Consider the following 26,537-nt stretch of genomic DNA (forward strand, 5'->3'; position numbering starts at 1 on the left):
GAAGTCTTTCTCGCTATATTTAATCCGAGCGCAGCTTTTCTCTCCAGGGCTGAGCTCTGAAGGAACTGGTTTTGCAGATTAGGAGCCGACAGCAAACGTGGGCGGCATTGATAGGCTGGCCCTTTGAAAACAATGGATGAAACAATGCATCGATCAATCAATGTGCACGTGCCGCTGTATAGAAGGGGCGGAGCGTACGGGTGTCTCTGGCTGCATTGGCATTTTGAGAGGCCGCTCCGTCTGTTTGTCAAATTCAGATGCCGAGAGAAATCTGTCCTCCCGTTGTAGCGTGAGTTTTATTTTTATACCGCATCTGCCTTCTCGCATTGGGAAATCTGGGCAGCAGGCTTGAGTTGACTTCTTGGGTCACATCTCAGTATTTTACCAGCCTTGGTTCAAAGGCGGAAGTTCAGGAGCGGAACACTCCCTCAGGCATGGGATCGTGGCCTTGAGGAAGGTTCTGATTAGCTCACTGAATCATAGAGTGGGAAGGGGCCACACAGGCCATCTAGTCCAACCCCTTGCTCAACGCAGGATCAGCCTTCAGCTGTGCCCCTTGAATCGCTTCCACTGTGCTGGCCAACCACAAGGCACTTTAACATTCAAACGGCAAGCAGGATTGCAGGTGGGGAACACACCCAGGCTCACATGTTCACTGCAGGCCACCATTTGCCATCAAAGCGGAAGAAACTATTTAGGTAGTTTGTGGTGCACAAAAAATGGATCTCAAATGAGCCTGCACGCGGCTACAAGATTTGTTCAGGTAGCACCAAACCACATCTTGGTGTTGGGTCAGAACCAAGCCACAAGGTCTCAGCTTCCAATTCTGGTCAAAGGATTCATAGTAACATGGCTGGAGGTAGCAATAGCATTTAGATGGACACTTAATCCGATTTGGTACGAACCAGTGCGGTCACTGTGCTCCATCGGAAGTGCTTCCTCAAAGCCGGTATTTTCATTCATCTGAGAATCTTCTCTCAAACTGCCCTTTCAGAACCAGAAGACAACTTGTCATGCTGGCTTGGTGCCCCGCGAATGGCTTAGAGCAGGGGTAGTCAACCTGTGGTCCTCCAGATGTCCATGGACTACAATTCCCATGAGCCCCTGCCAGCAAACCTTTTTGGCTTGATGGTTGAGCTGCCTCTTGTTTGTCCTCCTGGCCCTCTGCAGGTTATAGCTAGGAGAGTGTAAGAGAAGCCATGTTGGGTCAGGCCAATGACCCTTCCAGTCCAACTCCCTGTGTCCCGCAGGGGCCAAAACCCAGGTGCCATCCCAAGGTCAGAACTCCAGAAGCCCTGACATTACCTCCTCCCTGCGCCACGGAAGCCGAGCATCCTTGTCTGAGGATGAGGGAGAAGAAAATTAGCTGGCTGACCTTTGGACTCTCCTTCCTGTTTTCCGGGAGTCTTTGAAGTCACAACCTGGCCACCCTGCCCTACAGAAGGGTGCAAGGCTGGAACACAAGGCTGGAGCAAAAGCACAGCCCACAGACGACAGGAGTCCAGGTTTCAGGTTGTATGATTTTACTGGAGAATGTATGCTGGATGGGGAAGTCTGCCGGGAGTTGGGCGCTCCCCTACCCCCTACGAGGGCAGCACCCATGACTCCTCCCACACATACTGGGACAATAAAGTGCTCGAGAGGGAAATGTGGGGGGAGGGACTGGCACCGAAACGTGCATGCAGTGCACACACGAGCACGCACACAAGCACACGCACAGCTGAGGCGACTCTCGGGGGGAAGGGAGCTGCTGGGCCCGTGGCCTTGTGATCATCAGCAGTCCTCCCCATTCCTTGCTCCCACTAGGACTCCGGCTCTCTGTGTTCCTTCTGTGGGGGGAGAGATGAAGGCATCCGTGGTGAGTACGGTCCCGCCCCAGGGTCCGATACAGGAGGGTCAGGCTTTTGCGAAAAGAGGGTCTGGTGGGAGCAGCTCAAAAGCCCCCTTGGAAGTGTCTCTGCCCATCCCACGTTCTTAGGACTGATTCTCGCAAGGGAGCCGATCCTGTGCTCCACAGCTGAGCACCACTTCTCATTGGAAGCCAAGCTTCGTTCCCCCTTATTCCTGGGGAAGGACCCCTGCATCTCAGCATACCCAACGTTGCCTTATGGCATTCCGCAGCTGAGAATATACAGGGAGACTCCAAGAAATGACCCTTAAGCCATACCCCACCCCACCCAACCATTCCTATATACACCCCAAGGCTCTAAACGCACAGGTGAATTCATTTGTCACATGGTAAACACAACTTGACTATTGCACAGGAGTATCAGTGGTGTGAAAACCCACAAGGCCCGTCAGCCGATAATCCAGGGGGGAAAAACACAGGCAAACCGGCGATGGCAAATCTTTTCAGTTTATTGGAATTGTAAATCTGACTCCCTTGTATTTTAGGCTTCGGCCCCTGGATCCCCATTCTAAAGGTTTATGAACCTTTAAAGCTTTCAGCCTTTCGCAGGGCCTGTAAGACGGAGCTTTCCACCAGGTCTATGGCTGAGGCAAGTGCGGAGAGAAGATCTGTGGGACCTCCCAAAGGAAGGTATTCCACCATATTTTAACAGTGGTGGCCAGCAGTTCTCCTCTAGTCCCCAGCGGGGGTAGGTGGGGGGTTGATTTGCCGCCAGGCTTATAATTGGACTCTATATTTCGGTTAATTGTTGTAATTTTAGCGGGGTTTTTAGGGGACTTTGTATTTATTTTTATTTTGTAACCTGCCACGAGCTGGCTCTGCCAAGAGTGGCAGAAAATAAATTCAAATAATAATAGTAATACGAATATATGGTCAAGGTGATATTGAACAGAGTCACTGAAGAAGACGGTTTTGTTGCAAAGGAGCTTTGTACACCCAGGGCTCATTCCGATACAGATTTGCAATTTCAATAAACTGTGAAAAGATTCACTATTGCCGGTTTATCTCGATATTTCCCCATGTATCGGTGGTGTCAACATGAGGTATGCCAAGTGTGTGGTGTGTGTGTGTGTTTCTGGTGGCAGGTATAAGTCACTCCGGTCGGGCTGGGTGCTAGTTTGGACACATTCAATTATATATGTGCACTACAACCCAATGCAGTCCAGTTCAGGGGTGCCCAGCATGGCCCCATGGCGCCCGTCAACGTTATTCCTGCCACCCAACAAGTGGGTGGGGCTTACCTAATGAGGCTTGTGATTGGCCACTGGAAGGCTGATGGACTGCTTATTACTAAAACATTGTTTTGACAGTAGCTGTCACCACAGCACAGGGATTGTCACTGTGTGATCAAAGGCAAGCTGCACATGCTGTTGCGTGGCTGGTTTTGCCTTGTGTGGCAGCCGTTTTGCGGCTGTGCCCAACAGACCGCGTGAGAACTCCAAAGCGGCCCACAGGCATAAAAAGGCAGGGGACCCGTGGTCTAGTTGCATGTAGCTATAAGAATTGCAGGAAGAGTTTGCACATTCCAGTCTAGTTCTGCTGTTCCCAAGAGTTTGGTTCCAGTTGTGCATGACTGTACTACAGGCTAACTTGCGCCCATTCTGCACATGCTAGATAATGTGCTTTCAATGCACTTTCGAAGTAGATTTTCCTGTTCTGCACAGGAAAATCCAGCTGCAAAAGCACAACGAAAGTGCCTGATCCAGTGTGCGCGGAATGGGCCTTGGTCTTACTTACTTATGCAGACCATGGCTACTCTATGAGCTACTCTCTCTCTCCATTCCTGGCAACACAACCAAATCAGAATTTACGCAATGCAGAAAAAGTTTATCCAGTGCTTAAAAACATAAGCAGAACAGCAATTCCACAAAAATGTCATGTAACCGTAGGAGCGTCACTGGAGATTCCAAACCCAAACGAGGAACCTGTGAAGCCTGCGTTTTGCTTGCAACTGCTTCCTCGGTGGGCCCCAACCGAAAACATTTCACTGCACAAGTGCCTAGAGGCCGCTAGATAACATTCATGTCCTAGTGATTATCTACATGGTTTTATTGCAGAGTAACAACTCCTGAAGCATGTAAAGGACCGTAAAGTAGGTACAGTTACATAACGTTTTCGTAGAATGTTTCTACATTGTGTAAATTCTGGTTTACCTGTGGTGTCATTACACAGTGGCTTTTATCTTTTGTACAACTCTGATGCACTGTGTACCCCATTTTGTATTTTTGATTTTTTTTTTCATTTCTGGCAACAGGCAGCAGTGGGAAGCAACTGTCTGCCTGAAAAAAACAAGATCCCCCTGTGAATTACAGTGTGGCTGTTCAGTTCCTCAGTATGACTGTTGTGCTACAACCTGACTGTGCATGTAATTGGCAGGGCCATAGGCTGCATTCTAAGGCTGCCTGCAGGAGGGCATATTTTCCTCATGACCTCACAGTGGTTCTGGGACCCGTGAGCTCTGCTTTGGAGGATCAAGCCTGGTGACTGGGAACCTTGGGGTGGTATTTTGAGAAGGAGCCGGCGTTGCCCAGTGGTGTGCATCAGTCATGAAATAATCTCCCTCTGTCTCAAAGCAACTCTGACTGGTGTATCTTGTGTGTTTGCCACAAAGTCCCCTCGTATCCTTGTGGATTGCAAACACAAGGAGAAAAAGAATAGTTTTAGACAGTACCCAGGCTGGTCTGCTGTAACAGATTCAAGTCCAGGAAAACAACAAGATTCTCATGGTACAAGAGTCAAAGCTCCTTTCATATCTGATGAATGAAATTTGATCTGACATCCCCCCAAGATCTTAGAATCACAGAGTTGAAAGAGGCCTCCAGGGTCATCTAGTCCAACCCCCTGCACAATGCAGGAACTCACAACTACCTGCCTGCTGACAGCGACCCCAATTTCATGCCCAAGTGATCCCTCCATCAAAGACCTCCAGGATCCAGTCTGGTCTGGAGGAAATTCACCTACCATCCCACAGTGGCAATTAGCAATTCCCTGGGTTTGCAAAGGAAGGGCCACAGGAGACAAACCCTGGCACATCCCTTCCTGCCCACCCACTCACGATCTGCCTCAGTTCATAAAATCAGTTTTTCTTTCAGATGACTATCTCAGCCTCTAAAGAAGAAAATAAATAAATGCCATAAATAAATAAATAAACACTTCCAAACTATCCTCCAACTGAATCATCACACAGGCCCTTCTAAAATAAAATTTAAACAGATAAAGCTGGGCTGGGGAGGAAAATGTGCTTTCACCCCACATATGGTGACATAGGTCATTACAGGAGATGGAGACAGAAGTCACCTTTGCAGCCACAGCAGTCACCCTTGTACACACACACACACACACACACACACACACAGCTTCGGTTCAGATGCATGCCTGCACGCTGCCTGGTTGCAGCTCCCATTAATGATTGAGAAAAGTGCACAGGAGGAGAAATCAGAGGAGGCAGCATCTCAGTCCCTTTCTCTCACACACACGCACAAACACACACACACACACACACACGCGCGCGCAGAGGGCCGCAGAACCCTCCTGCTTGATGAGCCACGTCCCCAACAGCTTCCCCTTCCCAGATGGGAACGCTTGCAAGTAGTCCAGCGTGCGTGCGTCGGGCAGGGGGTGACCCTACGACCCCGTGCTTCTAAAACAAAGTCCCCCATAGAGTTGGCACCTGGATTCCAGGTTCCGGGGGGAGGGAAGAGGGAGGGCAGGCAGGTGGACGGTCACAAAGTTATTTTACAAAGACTACAGGATGGTTCTGTTTTCCTTAAAAAAAATGTCCCCAGTCCCTGCCCACCAGTGTCACTGGCCTCTGGCCCCCCCCTCCCCCCTGCCCCTGCTGCGCAGGCGCCGGGCGACTTCCCCCTCGGCGGCCCTTGTGAGGCCTGTCATTTGTAGAGCAGGTGGACGCGGCTGCCGTCACAGTTGTTGCGCCCCAGCTTGTCGGCTTGTTCGGCCACCAGGCAGCGGACGAGAGGCAGGCTGGGCTGGTAGAGGTTGGGGCCTGTGGCCGCCGAGGCCGAGGCCGTGCTGTTGAAGTGGTTGTCAGCCGCACAGTTCGAGGAGCGCCGGCGTGACCTCAGCTGTTGCCGCTCTTTGAGCTGCTGCTGGAGCTCGGAGACGCGCTCTTCCTTCTGTCGGGGACAACGGTGGGGAAACGGGTTAACGGATCCCCGCAAGCAGGTCACAGGGTCACAGGGGACAAAAATTAGGGTGGGGAGAGTTGCCACTGGTCCCCCCTTCCCTCTGCAAGCACGGCCTAGTCCCTGTTGCCTGGCAACCAAAGCAAGAGCTGCTCTTTTGGCCTGCTGAGTGGGAATCCGGGCAAAGGGCTTTCCCCCTAAAGCAGGGGTAGTCAAACTGCGGCCCTCTAGACGTCCATGGACTACAATTCCCAGGAGCCCCCTGCCAGCGAATGCTGGCAGGGGCTCCTGGGAATTGTAGTCCATGGACATCTGGAGGGCTGCAGTTTGACTACCCCTGCCCTAAAGGGCAGGGAGACAAAGGGAAGGGAAGAGGTTCCCTGGTAGGGAATTGAAGACAAAGATGTGGGTGGGAAACGGTAGCCCAAGAAGCCAAACATCTGATATTTGCGCTGCTGTTTTCAGAGTAGAAGAAGAAGAGTTGGTATTTATACCCCGCTTTTCACTACCCAAAGGAATCTCAAAGCAGCTTACAATCGCCTTCCCTCTCCCCACAACAGACATCCTGTGAGGTAGGCGAGGCTGAGAGAGCCCTGACAGGACAGGGCATTTTTGGGGGGAGATGCATGTGTCTGTATATGGGGGCCAGTGTCAGGAATGGGTGGGTGTCCCCTGCAATTGGTGGTTTTGGGCACAGGTGGTTTTACGCAAACCCCCATTCTCCCAGCCCCAGTCCTGCATTCGTGATGCGGGACTGCTGGCCACACCCTGTAGGGCTGCCATAAAGATTATCGAGATAACATATACAAAGAACTCAGAACAGTCTGGAAAAGTGTTATACAATACAAAGGCACACTGTGCACACTGTCAAGGGCTTTAAAAAAAATCAACAAAACCGCCCTCACAATCCTGGCCTTTATGTGGACTTACAGGGAAAGCACCAATTTTAGTTCTAGAAGAAATTCTAGGAAATGTAATGAGCAGCCGTAGTTAAAGAGAGAATCATGGTCTGGGAGAACTAGGTGCAAATTCCTTACCCGGGTGTGAAGCTTATGGAGTGATCCAGGCCCAGTTGTTCTCTCGTACCCCACCTTACCTCACAGGGTTGTTGTGCAAGGCAAGTGGAGGAGGGTTCTGTGTTGGTTTATATTGTATTTTATAGTGTTTTAGGGGTAATTTTATTGGGGATTTCATGTATATTGTAACCCGCAACGAGCCTTTGTGGGAGTGGCGGGTTAGAAATTTAACAAATACTGATGATGATGATGATGATGATAATGATGTATGCAAGTGGACCTGAGCGCCAGGACAGAAGTGTGCGGGAAAAGGTGACAGAACAAGCAGCCATGCCCCGGACTTTTCCCCTTCCCTCCTCCCACTCTCACCTCCGAGATAATCTTCTCCAGCTCGCGGTTCTCCTTCTCCAGTATCCGCGACTTCTCTTCCTCGTTGTTGTTGGTGGACGAACCGGTCTTCATGGTGTCCTGCTGCTCCGACTGCCACTCGCCCCGGGTGATGAGGCGACGCATCTGCAGGGACACCCGACACACGCTCGGCATTCAGTCTGCGGCTTGCTTGAAAGGACAGAGCCCCGAGTCCTAACGCCGCAGGGAAGCCGGGCCGGAAGAGACACCTGGCCACCAGGGTCAGAGCGGTTGCCTCTTCCCAGCCCGTCTCCTCTGGGGCACGGGGGCGCCAAACAGCCTGCCATCAGGGGGAAGAAGGGTTGCCAGCTCTGGGTTGGGAAAGACCTGGAGACTTTGGGGGTGGAGCTGGGAGGGGGAGGGTTTTGGGGCGGAGAGGGACCTCCGTGGAGGACGATGCTATGGGGTCCACCCTCCAAGACAGTACTTTTCTCCAGGGCAACTGATTGCTGTTGCCTGGCAATAAGCTTACCCTACCCTGCCAAGAAGAAAGGTCCTATTAAACTAGCCAGGAATTCTTGGCGCTCAGCAACACCTCTCTGCTTGGCCCTCCCCCTCTCCTTCCATCTCACCGTGCCTCAGTCCTTCCTATTTCCAGCCCAGCCATGTGTGCATAGGTTCAGGGCTTCTGCCTCAGCAGAACCCAATCATTGTATATATATTCTATCTCAATAATCACCAGGGCTAGAAACTTAGTTTTGTTTGTAAATGAAATCTCAGGTTCCTAGGAAATGTGTGCATTTCCCACATCCTGAAGGGCCTTGGACTAGCCCCTGGAGGTCCCTTCTAACTCTAAAATTCTAGGACTTTTTTGGTTGCTACAAGTCAGCTGTTGTTTTTCATTTATTTATTTTCTGGCTGCCAGGCAAGAGGCGTTCCAGGGTGGTGTGCCATTGCCTGCCCCCCCCCCGCATCGCGACCTGGCCTACCTTCTGAGATTTGATGGGATCGGGATTGCCCCCCAGCTCACAGCCTGACCACAGCCATGATGGTTACCTTGGGCACAAACAGCACAACCAGGGTGAAGTAGGAGGAGAAGACGATGGCCAGCGAGGCAAAGCCGAAGGCTGCATCCTGCTGACTGTTAAGGATCATGGTAACGGGGGCCGTGATGAGACACAGCACCTGGGACAGGAAGAGAACCAAGGAGGTTGGAGAGCCTGCAACAGCCGGGAAGGGGCACACGCTAGTAGCTAACAGGAAGGAGGGAAACGGGAAGGGAGGCGGATCTATGCTGCTAATGAGCAATTTGTCACCGCCAAGAGACAAATTGGCCCTGTCCAAGGAGGATCCTGGCCCTGCTTGGAGGTTGGCAGTTCTACCCGTGGCTTGGGTTCAAATCCCCTCCCGGGTTGCTCATCCAGCGAGTTCCGTCAGAAGAGCACGAGGCTCTTTAGCTGACGGTTTGCCCCAGATGACATCGAGCCACTCACGGCCACGTTGTAGATGGCCATGCCCACAGCACGGTGGTCATTGATCTTCTCCGTAGAGACGCCCTTTGTCTCATAGGCAAGGAAGATGCCAAGCAGCAGCAGCAGCCCCTTGAAGCCGTAGAAGATACCTGTGGGAAAGGAGACAGGGGGGGGGGGTGTCAGAGGCCGGGAAGGAAGAACGGCAGAGCAGGACACTGGCTGGAGGTAGTGGGAGTGGGCAGGATGTTAAGGCTGGAGGAAAGAGGCAGATTTAGCAATGGCAGGCAAGTAAGTTCAGCTGTTTGGGTCCACGCGTAGAAGGAAGTGTCTGACTACCCCGATAAACTCAGCAACCCTAATGCAGCTACGGGCCTCCAGCATGGATGAGTCTGCCGTTCGGCATTCAACTCTCAGATGACTTAGGTTGTTAGCGCAAAATCTGGGCTGCTTTAGACTGTTTCTAGTGCAGATTATACACAAGGGTCTCCATCATGTGAGCTGTTTGTATCTTGAGATTCCATGAAAATGCAGGCAACAGAACCTGATGTTAATTTGAAGGAGAGGAAAGGAAGAAAGCTTCCATCCCTTGCAGCTGTGACGCGCACGGGAAATGCAAATGCCGGAGGAGCAATTGAGAACCATTGTGTATTATTAGTGGGTGGGACTTCAGGTGCCCTGTTGTTCCCAGGACCAGCACGCACGGTTGCGTGCAGACAAACTGAGCCAGTCAAATACATGCAGATTTGTCTCGTTTGTGCCGATTGCAGAATTTAGCGGGATAGCTTGGGTGATTTCTGTTTTGATTAATGTTAATGCTGAGCATCCACATTCAACTTCTGCCATAGATCCCAGCTGGCAGGCAGCAGTAAGGGAAGACACTGATCTTCCTGTTCATAGCCCTGGAACAGGGAAAGAACAGGAAAGGGCCGGGGCTTTACATTTTGGGGTGAAGCTGGGAAAAGCCAGGTTCCCCCAGGAGGCTCACCCAGCCAGGTGTTCATCTTGTTGGAGCTGCAGTGCTCAAGCTGGGGCAGGATCAGGACGTCGATGTCGCTTTTCGGCTCCTCTTTCGTGAATTCCTTCCGGAGACGCGGGACGGAGACGTCGGCAGAGGACAGGACAGGCAAGCAGCAGGCAGTGCGGAGAAGCAGGCGGCAAGCAGAAACCGAGTTAATGAGGAGTCAACAGTGTTTCGTTAGCGTTGCGGAGAGTGGCGGCCGACACATGCCCCAATCACATGACGGGCAGGGTGGTGGGGGAGAGGTTCCCTTCCAGCTTCTATTGGGCCTCACATCCCTACCATCTACCATCGACCGCAAGAGATCCAGACTATAGTTTGACAGAAAGAGGCTCAAGAAATCAGACTGCTGATGCTCAATGTTTTAAAACTGGAAGTCATTGTTTTTTTTAACTGCGTTAATTTAATTTTAACAACTTTAATTCTCTGTAGGCGCATATATGAGACTGTACACTGCCTTGAGTCGGTTCATCGGGATGGGAAGTATAATAATCCAATCAATCAATCAATCAATTCCGAGGGCAGGCACCACACCATTCATTTTGAAAAGAGATTAATCAGCTGTTTCTCCATTCAACATGTTCAGGCAGCTCACAGCGCTGAAACCAACATATCCATAGCTAAAAGGCTTGGGGGCAGACCCTGGGTAACTGTGTTAGTCTGTCTGCAGCAGAAGCAAGAGTGCAGGGTGGGTCTCTTTGTGGCAGGCTAGGAGCTTTTGTGAGTCGCCACTCACTTTTTCAGATACAGTGAGAAGGACAAACTAATCTCATTATTTAACTGGGCTCTTCCTCAGACTGTCCTAAGTGCCTTACAATGGACTGCTAAATAGACAACATTTAGGCCTCTAACTTGGACTCTGATATTTTAAAAGGTGTGCCATCTAATACCAGGTAATGAAATACTGGGAGAACCGGGTTTGATTCCCCCCTCCTTCACATGCAGCCAGCTGGGTGACCTTGGGCCAGTCACAATTTGCTCAGAGGTCTCTCAGCCTCACCTCCCTCACTGGCTATCTGTTGTGGGGAGAGGAAAGCTAGGCGATTGTAAGTCACTTGGAGACTCCCTCGGGTAGTGAAAAGTGAGGTACAAAAAATGGTTTTTCTTCTTAAATTAGATAGAGAAGTTAGCTTTCCTCGTTTTCTTGCTGCAGGATGGTAGAGACAGTTGCCTAGTGATGTCTTATTCCCTAAAGTAGAAACCTTTCTATATTTTGCCAAGGTCTGGTTCCTCGTGGGCAGATAACCTAGAGCAGTGGTCCCCAACCTTTTTATCACCGGGGACCACTCAACGCCTGACAATTTTACTGAGGCCCGGTGGGGGGGGGGTAGTTTACTCCTCTACTCTCAACCACTGCCCTAACGCTCTCTGATCGCTATGGTAATGTTTAAACATCCCTTCCAAATAAGATACAGACACGCCACAACAATGAACATAAAGAACATTTTATTTTCATGGAAATTTTAACTCATGACAATGAGAAATCAAGGGGAACCCTGAGCTTGTTTCTCTGCAACGAGATAGTCCCATCTGGGAGTGATGGGAGACAATGACACCCAAAGTGTGTTGTAAAGGGCCGGGGGGGATGAAGTAAAGGGCCGGGGGGGGGAGAGAAGGCGTCCTTCGCGGCCCACCTCCAATTAGTTGACAGACCACATGTGGTCCGCAGCCCACAGGTTGGGGATCGCTAACCTAGAGGACCCACAGCTCTGAGGACTGGCTTCTTACCCAAGGGGTAGGTGCTCAGAGGGACCTTGCCTTGGATCTTCGGCATGGTTAGCTGTAGCTGAAGAGATGAGCAGTGACTCACAGAAGCTCCGACCCTGCCACAAATTTTGTTAGCCTTTAAGGTGAGACTGGACTCTTGCTCTTTTCTACTAAGATATTTGGTACAGGACTCACGATGTGCCCCCGAATTCAAACGGCCACGGCAGGTCTCTGATCTGTGCTGCCCGGGGCCTCTGTCCAAGGAGGATGCTGACAAACTGCCAAAGCTTCAGAGAAGCGCCAGCAGCAAGACGAAGAGTCATGAGGAAGAGGCTGCAGGAACTCGGAAAAGTGGCAGTTCAAGGTTTAGAACTGTCAACAGGAAGCCTCATAAACCTTATCTAACCAGGAAGCTTCTAAATGCCAGCCCTTGATCGATGGTGGTTAATTACTGGCAAGATGAACACCGAAATTCCCTATTAGCAAACTTCTTGGCTCCTTTCACCCACAATGGACAATGTGCTTTCAATGCCCTTCAGCGATCATTTGGGGCTGAACTGGGAAACCCACTTGCAAACGACTGCTGAAATGCATCGAAAGTTCATTATCCAGTGCGCAGGAAAGGACCCCTGGTCTTGTGCTGGTGGAACTGGAGCCTGGCTGTGAGAAGGAGAGGAGGTCCTTCGTGAGGAGCTGAAAGGCACTCTGCTTATGTTCAGTACTCCTCCTCGTTAGTTCCCCCCATTTCCTAGGGTTTAGTCCTGACACTGAAAACTTATCCTGTAGTTTAAGCCCCGGGGAAACCGCTTGATTAAATCGACAGCAGAGGCATCGTACATCTGCCCAGATTGATCACTGTTTGGGGGGTGTTACCTCTATGGTGCGTTGCAGCGGATCAACGATTTGCCAGATGGCCAACATGACGACGTCAAGCCCAACCAGCAAGCCGACGGTGGCGTAGAGCTTCCAGGGTTCCAGAGTCTAGAAGACGAAAGAGACTAGATAGGAGATGGAGCCCTGGGCTGTCCAGGCACCTCAAGGGGCTTAGAGGCTTGCTCCATATAGAAACCAAAAAAATGGAATGGGAATGCCTAAATTATTAAGTAAGAACAGCACTGCTTGATCAACCACCAAGGAAGATCCTTATTCTCACTGTGGCCAAACACAGTCTCCAGGAAGTTCACACACAGGGCATGAAATCAACAGCCATCCTCTGTTTTTAGACCCTGGCACTTGGAGTTCACAGCGTGGTGCCCCTGAATGTTTAGTTGGACCCATTCTTTATTCGTTCGTCAGATTCTTTCTGGCTATCACCGCATTCTGTTGCAGTGGATCCCATAAATTAATTCTGTTCTGCTTGAGTGGGTTTTTTTTAAATAACCTATTGACATCTGACTTTGTTGGATGACCACCAGTTCCCTTGTATGGGAAGGAGAACCCATCCAAGTTGTATCAGCTGTGAGTCTGAGGTAGACGCTGATGAACTTGTTTCCCTCAAAAGACACTTTGTGTTCTCACAGGGAGCAAATCCACAGTTTGAATTTTCTTTGGAGCACAGGAAGCCTCTTTCAAAACCAAGTTAGACAGAGTGGTTCCTCAGTGGAACGGGCTTCCCCGGGAGGTGGTGGGTTCTCTATGGAAATTTTAAAACAGAGGCTGGATAGCCACCTGACAGAGAGGCTGATTCTGTCAAGGTTCAAGGGGTTAGAGTGGATGAGCGATAGGGTTTGTGAGTGTCCTCCATAGTGCAGGGGGTTAGACTAGATGACCCAGGAGGTGCCTTCCAACTCTAGGGTTCTATTCTATAAAGTTCGTGACAGTGGAGTAAATAAGCTAACCCTAAAAGCACCTAAAACCCTAAAAGCAACCCTAAAACCCTAAAAGCACCTTCTCCCACAGGACTGTGAGAACACTTTCATTCAAAGGCGTAAAAGATATGAGATTTACCCATTCCTACGAATTAATCATGCTAATGAATCACGTAAATGAAAAGGGCGGGTACCGTGGGTTAGATCCAGTGCGGTGATTCTGCAGACACAAAGACTTCCACCCACAGCATGTGATATTTCCCCTTCCTGTTTTTCGGAGGGCATTTCAAGCTGCGGGGCTTGCGGAAAACTGAGTTAGTTGCACTCTGTGGGTGGAAATTCTTGTGCCCCCAGAAATACTCTGCTGGATTCAACCTGCTTTTGGGAGATGGAGATATTCTTCCTCCCAAAATAAACACTGTGAGCCAAATTATTTTTAAAAACGGGGGGGGGGGGGGGAGAAGAAGAAGTATTAACGGTACTATGGGATATAGGGCCGGGCATCATTAATTCATATCACGGAGACATCTAACATAACACTGTATTAGTCAACAACAGTCTGTGGTTCACACTCCAAGAGCTGGTGTGAGACAATGAAGGGATTCACTTGAAATCACAAATCGGGAACAACCCCCCCTCCCCCTTCCCACGCCTTATAGGTGGTACATCAGCATAGACATTAATCACTGTGAAGGCTAGTCAGGTTTTTCCTTTAACTCGGATTCATTATCAGATTGCGGTGAAGAATCCTGGCTAGAGCAGAACCCATTCAGGTACGGCCATGGTTAATGTCAGGGGCTTATGTAACCCTCCCAGGCGTAGACGTTGCAAACGTGGGTTGGATCCTTGCTGCTAGGGGCGGTACTTCCCTCCGGGATAAGGAGCCTTCCTCAGATTTAAGAGGTTCTTTGACTGGCAGGAAAGTCCCTTGAAACAGAGGGGCATTGCCCCCCCCCCCCGGAAGAAAGCACCACGACTAGCAGATCTGTGGAATCCGATCCAGTGAGTTTCTATTGGCTAACCGCTTGGCATGCTGGCTCTCTCCTCTCACCCACCCTAGATCCGACACCCCAGTCTTCAGCGAACTGGGACTGAAGGTGCCTTAAGAAATGAGGGTTCATTTCCTTTCCACCCCTGGCAGTTGGGTTCCTTGAACATTATTTTAATCCTGATTAAGAATCCCAGTTGTTAAGAAAGAAGCCTACCGTAACTAGCAAAGGCATCCAGACAACAGAACTAACAAAGAGATCTTTCATTTCTAGATACATCATGTAGAGGAGCCCAATCAGTCAGGTTCCGCCTCCATTCACAAACAAATATCATTTATGACGTATAGGCCAAGCCTAAAGCCTTATTAAGAGCCTCTTGTGGCGCAGAGTGGTAAGACTGAAAGCTCTGCCTGTGAGGCTGGGAGTTCGATCCCAGCAGCCGGCTCAAGGTTGACTCAGCCTTCCATCCTTCCGAGGTCGGTGAAATGAGTACCCAGCTTGCTGGGGGGTAAACGGTAATGACTGGGGAAGGCACTGGCAAACCACCCCGTATTGAGTCTGCCAAGAAAACGCTGGAGGGCGTCACCCCAAGGGTCAGACACGACCCGGTGCTTGCACAGGGGATACCTTTACCTTTTAATGCTGGAGTGGGGAGGGATTTGCCCTGTGGGGAGGTTGACAAGATAACATCACATTCCCAATCTCTTGAACACAGAGCTCCCTCATTGTGTCTGCCCCCGCCCTGAAAGGTCACACTGTCTCGCTCCACCACACAAATCCATTTTCTCTCTGGGTCTTTCATAGTCTATTCTGTAACATTTTAAACTTCCTGTTACTGCTTCCTCCATCTGTATGACCTGCATTTCAATGATCGGTAAAGCTTTCTTTTTCAAGCATTGCCCAATATTGCAGCTTGTGGTTGCTGAAACAATTTAAAATATGACAGAGGAAAAAATGTCTATTGGATGTTTTGTCTCGTAGGCTGAATGCCTATACCCTTACGAAAGCAAAACATCTCCTTAGAAATCAGGCAAGCTGGATCATGCTCAGAGCAGCCTTAGTCACTCCAAACTCTATTTATTTGTTTGTTTGTTTATTATTAAATTTATAGACCACCACGCTCGGCCCAGCTGGCTTGTGGCCACTTACATTACAATAAAACAACATTAAAATCCCGATACGATATTCAGTACAGTTTACCGATTTTATGGCGGCAAGCCATAAAAATTACACCCCACCTGCTTTACAAAGATAATGATTAAAAGGTGGCAGTTGTTGCCAGAGGATGTAGTGATGGCCACCAGGAGAAACTGCTCCTGATCATATCCCCCAACCCCCCCCCACCAGTTGCTTCCACCTGGCAACCTGGCAACCCTACTGGGAGATCACTTGACTATTTAAAAAGGTGCCATATGGAGGATGGAGCAGAATTGTTCTCTCTTGCCCCAGAGGGACAGACCAGAACAAATGGGATGAAATTAATTCAAAAGAAATTCCATCTAAACATCTGGAGGAAGTTCCTGACAGTTAGAGCGGTTCCTCAGTGGAACAGGCTTCCTCGGGAGGTGGTGGGTTCTCCATCTTTGGAAATTTTTAAACAGAGGCTGGATAGCCATCTGACGGAGAGGCTGATTCTGTGAAGGCTCAAGAGGGTGGCAGGTTACAGTGGATGAGTGATAGGGTTGTGAGTGTCCTGTACAGATGACCCAGGAGGTCCCTTCCAACTCTGTGATTCTATGATTCTATTATTGTGGGAGATCTCCAAGTCCCACCAAGAGGCTGGCCCCGCTAGCCTAACCTCGTAACATGTTACCTTCCACTAAACAGACTTTGAAATGAAACTGTTTTACATGCCTTCACAGACGCAAGAGGGGAAGGTGCCCTCTGCCCCTGTTGTGCTAAACCAATCCAAAGGACCGATCCTACCCCACGGAGACCCCACAACCTGACTGTTGCCAAAGCAATCCTAACAGAGGATGGCTGGAGGCCAAGGCTGTCCAAACAGCACAGTGGGTGCACAGGGGTGCATTTAGAGAGGGACATGGCTGAGGATGGATTGGTTTAGGATGGGGAGTATAGCCTGCATTGCAAGATTTGATTACAGACAATAAACGTTGTTTTTAAAAACAAAATCCTTAGCGAGTGTTTGTGCTGCATTTCGACTGTAATGACTTTTGGTTAAACTATCGACGGAGGATTGTCGTTCCGTCTTTTGAAATAACTCTATGCACAAGTGTACTGTTTTCCCATGCCCAAGTAAAACGACAGCCGAGTCTACAGGCACAGTGACTCTTAATAATCTTCAGCAGCATGAACCTTCTCCTCTCACAGCACCAACTCAGAGGCATTCTCATCTGGACTATTGAGAACAGGATTGCAGGAGAGGTGGTGGCACTACCTGGTCGATTTTCCCTGCAGCATAAGACGGTCTTGCAAACATCTCCTAAGTTCCAAACAGCACCAAGAATCTTGCAAATACTCACCGACGCAAAAGCTGGTGCTGATTGGCTAGCGAAAGTTCCGTGACTGAATTATGACAACCATATCAAAGCAGCCGACTTCAATATCTCCAGCACCAAGGACATGCAAGAGAGCCTGCCTGCACGCAATCCCTCACCTTCCGACGGTCCTTCTTGTCTTCCTTCTTGGTGAAAACGGTATGCACCCACCAGATCTTGGTGAACATGCTGCCATAGCCCAGGCCAAAACCCAAGCTCAGGAGCCAAAGGCGAGCCTGTGGGTGGAGACAAGACCTGTGGTGAGGATACCTTCTATGGCATACCTAAGAGCAGCCAAATCTTCCCACAAAGGGTCAGCAGGGAGCCAAACGGGAAGCCTGGGGATGCAGACGATTGTAAAGTGTAGCCAGCAGAGACAAGTCACTTCCAAAGGCATATAAAGCAGGAGATGGGAAGACCATGTAAAGCACAGCAGAAGGGGGAAGATGAGCCCCACTCCCCTCACAAATATTTCCCTCCCCCCAAATATTTCCCCATAGTTGGTTTTCTCCCAATGTTCTGAGGCCTAAATTCCATTAGGATGTAGATACAAAAAAAAGAGTCTGGGCCACAGCAGTTTTGATGGGGAGACCTCCCTAGATCTCACCTGCCTCCCCCAGCCATGCTTTAAATCCTCCCTCACTGCTTCATACAAAGCTATCTAACACACACTTTTAACCTGCCTTCCTCCTTGGAGTTCAGGTTTCACAGTTCCCCCTTCATTCATTCATTCATTCATTCATTCATTCATTCATTCATTCATTCATTCATTCATTCATTCATTCATTCATTCATTCATTCATTCATTCATTCGATGTATATATCACTGCCCCTACCCACAAGCATGCTCAGAGTGGTTTACAACATAAACAAAAACATGCCTAATCAGATTTCAAAATATCCTAAAGTTAAAAACTCTGAATCCAAGCCCCCCCACCCCTACCATCTTCAGTCTGGCTATCAGCCAGGGACATATGCCCAGCCCAGAAAAAGTAGGAGGAACCTGGAGAAGAGAGGCAGGAGGCCCACATGCAGTTAAACCGCCCTGGCAGGAGATTGCTGTCTTACAGGCCTGTGGAACTATGATAGCCTCATCAGCAACTCTCATTCCATCAGGCTGAGGCCAGGGCCAGAGCCAGGTAGACCCCTTTGGGACCAGGGATGGCCAACGGGTTGACACCTGGTGAACACAGAGCTCTCAAAATAATCCTGTGAGGTAGATGAAGCTGCAGGAGGGGTCACTGTTCCAAGGGTGCCCAGTGCTCTTCAAGGCAGAATAGAGACCTCCTAACCCAACATCCTTAACCCCTGCAGCACACTGGCTTTCTGGGGAACTGTGCTGCCACTACATCTGCTTTGCCCCTCAATTTCAGTCTCGTTCCTTCCCCATTTTCCACGTTTTCTCCCCTTGACCTCCAGCCTATCTCTCCATTTGGGTTCTATGGATGACAGGCATCATGGTCCGTGCACTAGGTTAGAAACCCCCCCACACCATAGAGCTTGCAGGCCAGAAGAGTCCCTCATCGAGCCCCTCTAGGAGCTCACATTGCTTGTCTTAGAGCAGCCCAGACATACCTGGCATACAAAGGGAAAGAGTCCAATGCCAATGTGAAGGCCGTCGAGTCCCAATGGGAAAATGGCTGCCTGTGCCATAGCACAACCCACCGCTGTCATATTGTTGAGGTACGGCTGTGAGTTCTGGATGTATCTGTGAAGGGATGGAGATCATCAGGGCCCCAAAGGGGTTTTGCTTCTCAAAAGGTCCAGACCTAATTGCCCCCGCACTCTAATCCCCTGGGCCCAAGCTACAGAAAACACCAGGCTGAAGGAGCTCCACAGCCTCATAAAGCTTAAATGCTGTAGATGGCACCGAGAAGCTGCAACAAGGACCCTGAAGAGGTCAACTTGGCTGAGGCCAAGGAAAAGGTTCAACAATAAGGCAATTCCAGAAAAGGACATGAGAGGGGCTGCAAGCCTCAAAGGTGGGCAGCCCGAGAGCAGAGGCATGGGAGGAAGAGGCCACGTGTGCCCGGGGAGGGGAAGCGCCCACCTGACATGTCCGTTGTAGATGTTGAAGGCCAAGCAGATGATGGCCAACAGGATGCCCAGGCTGGACAGAACCGAGACAGAAATGAAGAGTTTCTGGGAGAGGTACCGGAACGTGACGATCACTTTTGTGTAATCAGCAGGTTGGGTACCCCCTGCAGGATATGGGGAGAAAAGCGTAACTCAGGAGCCGTTCCCCTCACCCCAGCATAGGATCCAAGAAGGCTCGGTTACTTGTCTTTCTCATACATGAAGATGATGACGAGTTGGTTTTTATACCCTGCTTTCCTCTACTTTAAGGAGTCTCAAAACCACTTACAATTACCATCCCTTCCTCTCCCCACAACAGGCTCCTTGTGAGGTAGTTGAGGCCAAAAGACTTCTGACAGAACCATGACTAGCCCAACCAGCAGGCTTCATGTAGAGGAGTGGGGAATCAAACCCAGGTCTCCAGATTAAGAGTCCACTGCCCTTAACCACTACTCCACACTGGCTCTCAAGGTTCCACATGGTTTCACTAATGGTCTCTGGAGCCCTGGAAGACTGATTGGGTTTGGCCTATCTGGTATGCCGAGGTCACCATGCAGTAGAACGTTCCATTCAATAGAATGTTCATCCTTGAACATTTCACCAAGCCTTATGCTGACGCTTGCTGTGTTCTTCTGAAGCAAGTTCTCAATGCTTTCTAAGGTGCAGGGGTCTCTGTCACACACCAAGCAAAGGAGGTTCTTCCTAACACCTTGCACACTCTCCCTCAATGGGGCCTTTCAGTGCTTCATTCTTTTCCTTGCACTATGCGCCTTGGTTCTTCATTACACTGTTAAACATTTTTTTCATACTCATCAATGAGACATTCTTGAGAACAGGCATTGGCCAAAGCCTACCAAGTCTCTCTCAGATGGGCTTAACCTGAGACGAGATCACTTACATTCTGCAAAAAAACAAACCCCCTAGATTCTGATGCTTCCCAGGTATTTGGAGTTAGCTCCCTCATTGCAAAAGTCTCCCTCCAGAATCAGAGTCCTGTGTTTAATGGAGAAACCAATGCCACCATACCTAGATCTTCAAGCCACCTATGGAAAGAGAGCTTCTCACCCGTAGATTTTTTCATTCCCCATGGAAGTTGAGTCCCCCCCTCTCTGCCCACAACTGCCTTTAACATCGCATCCCTACGCGTGGGGAAGCCCTTGGTCTCTCACCGATCCATTGGACATTGCTGTACCAGGAGAGGTTATCCTTGGTGCTGTCGTAATAGCCGATCTTCTTATAAACGCCATCTGTTGGCAGAGGGAGGGCATTTCAGACAGTGGAGGGCTGGGTCAAAGGGCGGTGCTGACCTTCCCGCCCGCCACAAGGGCTGGTTGAGAAGAGGGAATGAATTACCAGCTGTCAACCCATTTGAGTGCTGGAATTAAGAATCAAGCAAATTTAATAATCAGTAATTCTGGGATGAAGCCATGGATAATTTTGGGCTCAGGATATTAAGCCTAGTACAGCACGGATCTGTCACCGCCTCTCAAAATCAAACAGCTGCCCATGCTGATGAAGGCTCTGTACAGAAGCGGGCCAGAAAACAACCCAGACCGCCCCACCTGGTGCGATTAACTCACCCTGCAGTTGTTCGATGAGGGTCCAGGCCATCCGAGAGCCACTAGCATCAAAGACCACATGTCCCTGAGGAGGGAAAGGAAAGGGAGGGGTCAATGCGATTGCCCAATGGTTTGGCTGTACAGATAAGCAGGAGGCATCTGATTCCTCCACTTGCTTTCTCCAGGAAGGGCTCCAGGGTTCGAGAGCAGAGAACAGGAAAGAGGCTGGCTTCTTTTGCAGCAAAGTGCTTTACAGTTCAGAATTTGAAGACAGAAACTGGGGGTCAAGTCTGCTGCACCTCCTGCAACATTTTTTGTGTGTTCGTGTGAGGGAGAATCCCAAATCCAAGGCAGAATTTAGACTCCCAGCTTTCATTTTAAAACAAAGTTAGCCAAGGCTTCGTCCTGCAGACGCCTCCGGACAACATACAATCTGCTTCTGCCGCAAGCCACTCACGCAGGAGAGGTTTTGCCCAGAGCTGGCCACCCTCGCTCCATGATCTTCAAGCAGCCTTCCCTCCCCTTCCCTGTCAATCTCATGCAAGTCCATGCTTTCCCGCCCTTGCAAGCCCGCCCCATCTAAAACAAATCTGCAGAAACTCAAATGCTAAGTGGAGGAACGGAATGGAAATGTAGCCGTTTAAAACACAAATAGGCCAAACTCTGCATAATTAAATTTGTTATATAACTAGGATTTCTTTCTTTCTTTCTTTTTTTCGGTCAAGCACATCTGTTCCTGCCCTGCAGCTGTTGCGCACCCCAAACACCTACATTCTGTGCTCAGGAGATCGGGGGGGGGAGGGGTGCTCACCGAGACTCCCTCAAAGGCTGAGGAGTTGAGGGCCCGATAGATCTCATCCGTAATGGTCCGGTTATTGTAGTTGAAGTCTTCCAGACGAAGGCCCTTCTTCACCAGCTCCGCTGAGGTCTTGTTGAGCGCCAGGGCCAGGGCCCAGATGGCATCATAGGCCAGAGGCGCCTCCTGGAAGCCACCTGTCTCCTCGGGAGATTTCTCCACACGCTTTGTGAGCTTCTCTATGAACTCTTGCGATGTCTGGAAAGAGCAAAATATCAAGGTTGTCCTCTTTCAACCCCTCGTCCACAGTGTTGCCAGGGCCCCGTAACCAGCTTTCCAAACAAAAGGAGTCGGCTTCAGGATACTTGATGGCAGGGATCTGTTTCCCCTAGTAAATGCCATGCACAAGATTATTGTCAAGCATTACCAGGGGACATCTTGTTGTTGTTTAGACCAAGCAGATACAGCCAGCGTTTACACAACCAGGAATAAAGAGCAAAGTTCCACACCAGAGAGTATCAGCTCCCAGACGGGCTCCGGAATCTGCCAGGCCCCCTTTCAGAAATCAAGCCACGTGCATTCCCCAGACTTCTGCCCCCCTGGCCCTCCCTCACCATATTGGAGATGCTGCGGGTGTTCTCTGGGTTTAACATGACGATCTCAGTGGTGATGTGGCCCTCCACTGCCTCTCTCATCTCCTCCTCTGTGCAGTTAATATTGGCGTCCTTGATGCGGAACCAGTTATCAGCATACCAACCGATCAGGAACCAGACGTACTTCTTGCCGAACAGCCGCTCCTTGTACACCTGTCCCCAGTGCCCCAGAAGAGGAAGAGAGAAGGGTGAGGTAAGAAACAGAACAATCCAGACCAGGATAGACATTCATCTTGGCCTGTTAGCCTGCCTGTTGAGCCTTCCTGATACTTACCACCCATGTAGCTCCAAGTCCTTCTTCAGCTTCCTACCCACAATTCCACCCTTCCTCTCATATTCCTTGGCATATCCAAGGTCCTCCCTTAGCTCTAGCTAATCAATTTGTCAAGTTCTTCATTTCAATGATACTTTGTAAGTACTACTGTCCTTCCTTTGAACAGCAAAGCTCATGGTCCGCCACTTATTAGCAGGGCAGTGGAACGCGACCACCTATGGGCAAGGTGGACATTTTTGCATACTCAGGGGACGCCTCGTGTACAGAGGAAAATACTACTTGTAACTTTTAAAAGACAAATTTCAAAATAAAATGCCCTGATGTGGATCTATCTTAGAGGCATAAAATGTTGAAGGCAGGTGAGAATTAGTTTTTTTTTTAAAGGGAAAACAGACAGGAATGGCGAAATCAGGCTATTTAATTTGCTAAGACTTTGAGGCATGCTGGAAGGAGAAGAGTTAGCTTGGGAGGAAAGTCCTCATGATTCCTTGTGGACCTCTATCTAACAGTAGGGCAGAAGATGCCCCCAGTATCCCAACGGCGTGATAATGGCTGGACATGTTTCCCACGCTCTACAAGGCGTCAAATGTTGAGAACAGGTGAGCATCAGTTAGAGGAAGGTTCAAGGAAAATGGACCAAAGTGGGGAATTTGGCCTGCTTAAGACTTAAGGCATCCTGTGTAGAGGGGGACATTCCCCAAGGATTTATTCCCTCCTGCCTGATGGGAGAATAGGGCAAAGTAGGGATGCCAGCCTCCAGGTGGGACCTGGGGATCTCCTGGTTTTACAGCCCGTCTCCAGACTAAAGAGATCAACCCCCCTGGAGAAAATGGCTGCTTTAGAGGGTGAAATCCATAGCATTATACTCCACTGAGGTATACTCCCCACCCCAAATCCCACCCACTCCCAGCTCCACCCCCCAAAGTCTCCAGGTATTTCCAAACCGAGAGTTGGCAACCCTAGGAAAAAGAGAACCAACTTCTACGTTGGATTTATTGTTTATCCCTTTCCAGACCCCTCGAAGTGGTCGCCTAGGAATGCTGGCAGTGGACAGAAACGAAAGGTTGGGAAAGCCAGCATGGTATTATGGGAACTACCAGACCTTTTTCTTTTTTCTTTTCCTGTCACTGCTGGCTGTGCAGAAGAATGCCTACGCCAGCTCATGATTTCTCCCAGGAGTCTGTCCCCATTACTCTCTGAGAGGAAATCATGTGGTGGTTTGTCCCACTTTTCAAGCCACTCGGTTTCTAATGTGAGTTGGAGACACCAGAACGGGAAAAGTCTCTCAGGACCTAACTACAGAAAAAACATGTAGAACAAAACCACAACTGACATTTTTTAAGGAGAAGAAACTGGTGGTGGGTTGTGATTTGGCCTGGGGAAGCAGCAAAGGGGGGGGGGTGTCCCACATGCCTCACTGGCAGCCGGGGGGAGGGGGGAGGGCACAACAATTCCAGTCTGCGCATGTGAGGAAGAAAGGAAAAGGAGCCCTTACACGTACTAAACGTTTGGAGGGCCATCTGGGGGTACCTGGCAAATTGCACTTATGTCGAAATTTAAAATATATATATTACAATACTATTTTTGCGTTCTATGCATTCTATAGATCAGGGGTAGTCAAACTGCGGCCCTCCAGATGTCCAGCAGGGGCTCCTGGGAATTGTAGTCCATGGACATCTGGAGGGCCGCAGTTTGACTACCCCTGCTATAGATCCTGCGTCGAGCAGGGGGTTGCACTAGATGGCCTGTATGGCCCCTTCCAACTCTATGATTCTATGATTCTATGAAACCTTTTGTTGCTCCATATAGACCAAATTTTAAATCAAGACCCCCCTCCCCCCAGTCAGTGGTGTCCTGCTTTACCAATGTTAAAATCACCTTATACTAAAGGCCAGGGACAAGACAATGTTCCAGGAAGAGCCCAACTGAGAAGCCAATTTAGCAGACAGCTACATGCCTCCAGGGGCCTGGGGGGGGGGAGGAGGAAGGAACTGCACCATCCCTCTCAATGCATCCTCTGTCACTCCCTGGATGGCCTAAGAGACCTCCACCCTCTGAGCGCTCACCTCACAGAAGACTTTCCGCGCCTCAGTCTCATAGAAGAGCCCAACAATGATGCGGGCGTCCTGGCGCTGGAGGAAGAAAAGCAGATCAGATGGCCAGAAGACATTCCCAGAGAGACAGACAGCTCCAAGCGCAATGAAATATTAACCACAGGCATGTCAGCAAGCAGTTTCTCTGTCTCCTGCCTGCACTCTCTCTCTCTCTCTCTCTCACACACACACACACACCAGTTTTGTGTGCTTGTTTTATATGCCGAACAGAATTCAGCCTTGCTGGTGTCTGGCAGGGGGCTCATGGGAATTGTAGTCCATGGACATCTAGAGGGCCGCGGTTGGACTACCCCTGGCAGAGCTGATAAAGGAATTCTGCCCTGTATCTCAGCAGGGAAACCACACAACAGTCCTCCCAGCCAGCCCCCAGAAAACAGCAGGGATGTGCATGTCACACGTTCCCTTTCCAAAAACTTCTTTGGAAGTTTTTCAGCAGAGGCTAGGTAGCCATCTGACAGAAATGCGGATTCTGTGAACTTAGGCAGCTTGTAAGTGGGTGGGCAGAAGGGATGGTGTCGGTGCTTGGCTCCCGTTGCCTTGTCTGCCCAGGGAAATGCTGATTGCCACTTTGGGATGCTGCTTTTGCAGAGGCATCATGTGGGCATGGAATTCGGGTCACTGTAGTGGGCAGGCAGTTGTGACTTGGCTGCATTCTGCAGGGGGTTGGACTAGATGACCCTGGGAGTACCTTCCAACACTATGATTCTCATGTGTACTCAATGGCAAAGCGCACATGCAGCCTTGGATCACATGCGGCACCAATGGACACACTCCAAAAAAGATTAAAAAATGACCCTCCCATTAATCCACCCATGTAAGTTGTTGTCCATCTTCCCCTACTCATAAACGTACTTTCTTGAGTACACTGAGAACATGCACCAAAGACAATTATAGCCAGGTTGCTTATACCCAGGGGAGCATGCAAGCTATGCCAAAACGTATTTTAATACATATTGTGTGTATGCGGGGGGTGGAGCGGGGGGCTAACATGCATGCTAAACTCAACTCAACAATACTGAGTAACAACATTTTATGTCCCAATTTTCTCTACTTTAGGAGTCTCAAAGTGGCTTACAGTCGCCTTTCCTTCCTCTCCCCACAACAAGCACCTATCTTGTGAGGGAGGTGGACTTGAGAGGGTTCAGAGAGAACTGTGAATGGCCCAGGGTCACCCAGCAGGCTTCATGTGGAGGAGGAGTGGGGAATCAAACCGGGTTCTCCAGATTACAGTTCACTGCCCTTCACCACTACAGCACAATGGCTCTCAAGTGCATTATGCACTGTGTAAAGAAAGGCATTCTCTGGAACCCATTGTTCTTTACACTGTGTGGTCACAAGGACCCAGCTCAGAATTTGGCATTGGGGGGAGGGGCTATGGCTCAGTGGTAGAGCCTTTGCTCAGCATGCAGAAGGCCCCAGGTTCTATCCCAGCCATCTCCAGTTGAAAAGATCAGGTAGTCCGTGCCTAAGACCCTGGAGGGCAGCTGCCTGTCAGAGCGGACAATGTTGACCTTGACAGACCAAGGCTCTGATTCAGTCTAAGGCAGCAGCTTCATGTGTTCACATCAGGTTCTTTTGAAGAAGCCCAGGGGAGACACACACAGAGACTGAGACAGCTTCTTGTCTTTTTGTGCTGAACTTGTGCAGATGTTTCATCCATGATTAATAAGCCACGTTGTGCCTGGTTATCTGACACCCTCATTATTGACTAGCAAATTGCCCCGTGTTACTGCTGCTCTCCAGTGGGGAGTCCCACATGTGTGCTCTAGCTTCACAAAATCCCCGTCCAGGGATGCCTGGCAGTAGCACATCTGGAGCTAGAGGCAGATTTCTGGCCCAGACAAACTGACTTCCATAGTCCTGGTTTTCGCTGAAATCCTCATGTACAGAAAAAGGAAATAAGCCACATAATTCTGGGCCCCACTGCCAGACGCCTACGGCAACTTCAGCCTCCTGCCAGATAAACGGCTGCGGCTGATGTCAGGGCTCTCCCCTGGGCGGAAGGTTTGGAGTCTTCTGAGCATTAGCTCAGATAAAGACAATTGCTGCCAGGGCGCCAGGCCTTGCAGTTAGCAGGAGGCTGTGGCTGCAATGGGTGAGCGGCTGGTGGCACAGAAGAGCCTTTCCTTGGCTGGGAGCGCAAGGCAAGGAGGAGCAG

At 49.9% G+C, this 26,537-nt stretch overlaps 1 protein-coding gene and 1 long non-coding RNA gene across 2 annotated transcripts in view; one reads left to right on the top strand and one right to left on the bottom strand.

Annotated features, from left to right (window-relative positions):
• Positions 1-1,506: 1,506 nt before the first annotated feature.
• Positions 1,507-26,537, bottom strand: part of GABBR1 (gamma-aminobutyric acid type B receptor subunit 1) — a 154,253-nt gene continuing 129,222 nt past the window's right edge. The window contains exons 11-24 of the mRNA XM_077324812.1: positions 24,332-24,397; positions 21,953-22,144; positions 21,354-21,596; positions 20,564-20,627; positions 20,153-20,230; positions 18,958-19,108; positions 18,483-18,615; positions 17,027-17,143; positions 12,486-12,593; positions 9,873-9,966; positions 8,909-9,036; positions 8,472-8,600; positions 7,437-7,580; positions 1,507-6,042 (exon numbers count right to left, since the gene is read on the bottom strand). Coding sequence (XP_077180927.1) covers positions 5,797-6,042; positions 7,437-7,580; positions 8,472-8,600; positions 8,909-9,036; positions 9,873-9,966; positions 12,486-12,593; positions 17,027-17,143; positions 18,483-18,615; positions 18,958-19,108; positions 20,153-20,230; positions 20,564-20,627; positions 21,354-21,596; positions 21,953-22,144; positions 24,332-24,397 — 1,893 coding nt within the window. The 3' untranslated portion in view covers positions 1,507-5,796. The remainder of the gene's footprint in view (positions 6,043-7,436; positions 7,581-8,471; positions 8,601-8,908; positions 9,037-9,872; positions 9,967-12,485; positions 12,594-17,026; positions 17,144-18,482; positions 18,616-18,957; positions 19,109-20,152; positions 20,231-20,563; positions 20,628-21,353; positions 21,597-21,952; positions 22,145-24,331; positions 24,398-26,537) is intronic.
• On the top strand, positions 16,880-22,962 carry LOC143831653 (uncharacterized). Its single transcript, XR_013228933.1, has 3 exons — positions 16,880-17,066; positions 22,050-22,184; positions 22,775-22,962. It is a non-coding gene; the product is annotated as an uncharacterized LOC143831653 (long non-coding RNA).

Source organism: Paroedura picta, chromosome 3, assembly GCF_049243985.1.
Source record: "Paroedura picta isolate Pp20150507F chromosome 3, Ppicta_v3.0, whole genome shotgun sequence".
Classification (NCBI taxonomy): Eukaryota; Metazoa; Chordata; class Lepidosauria; order Squamata; family Gekkonidae; genus Paroedura; species Paroedura picta.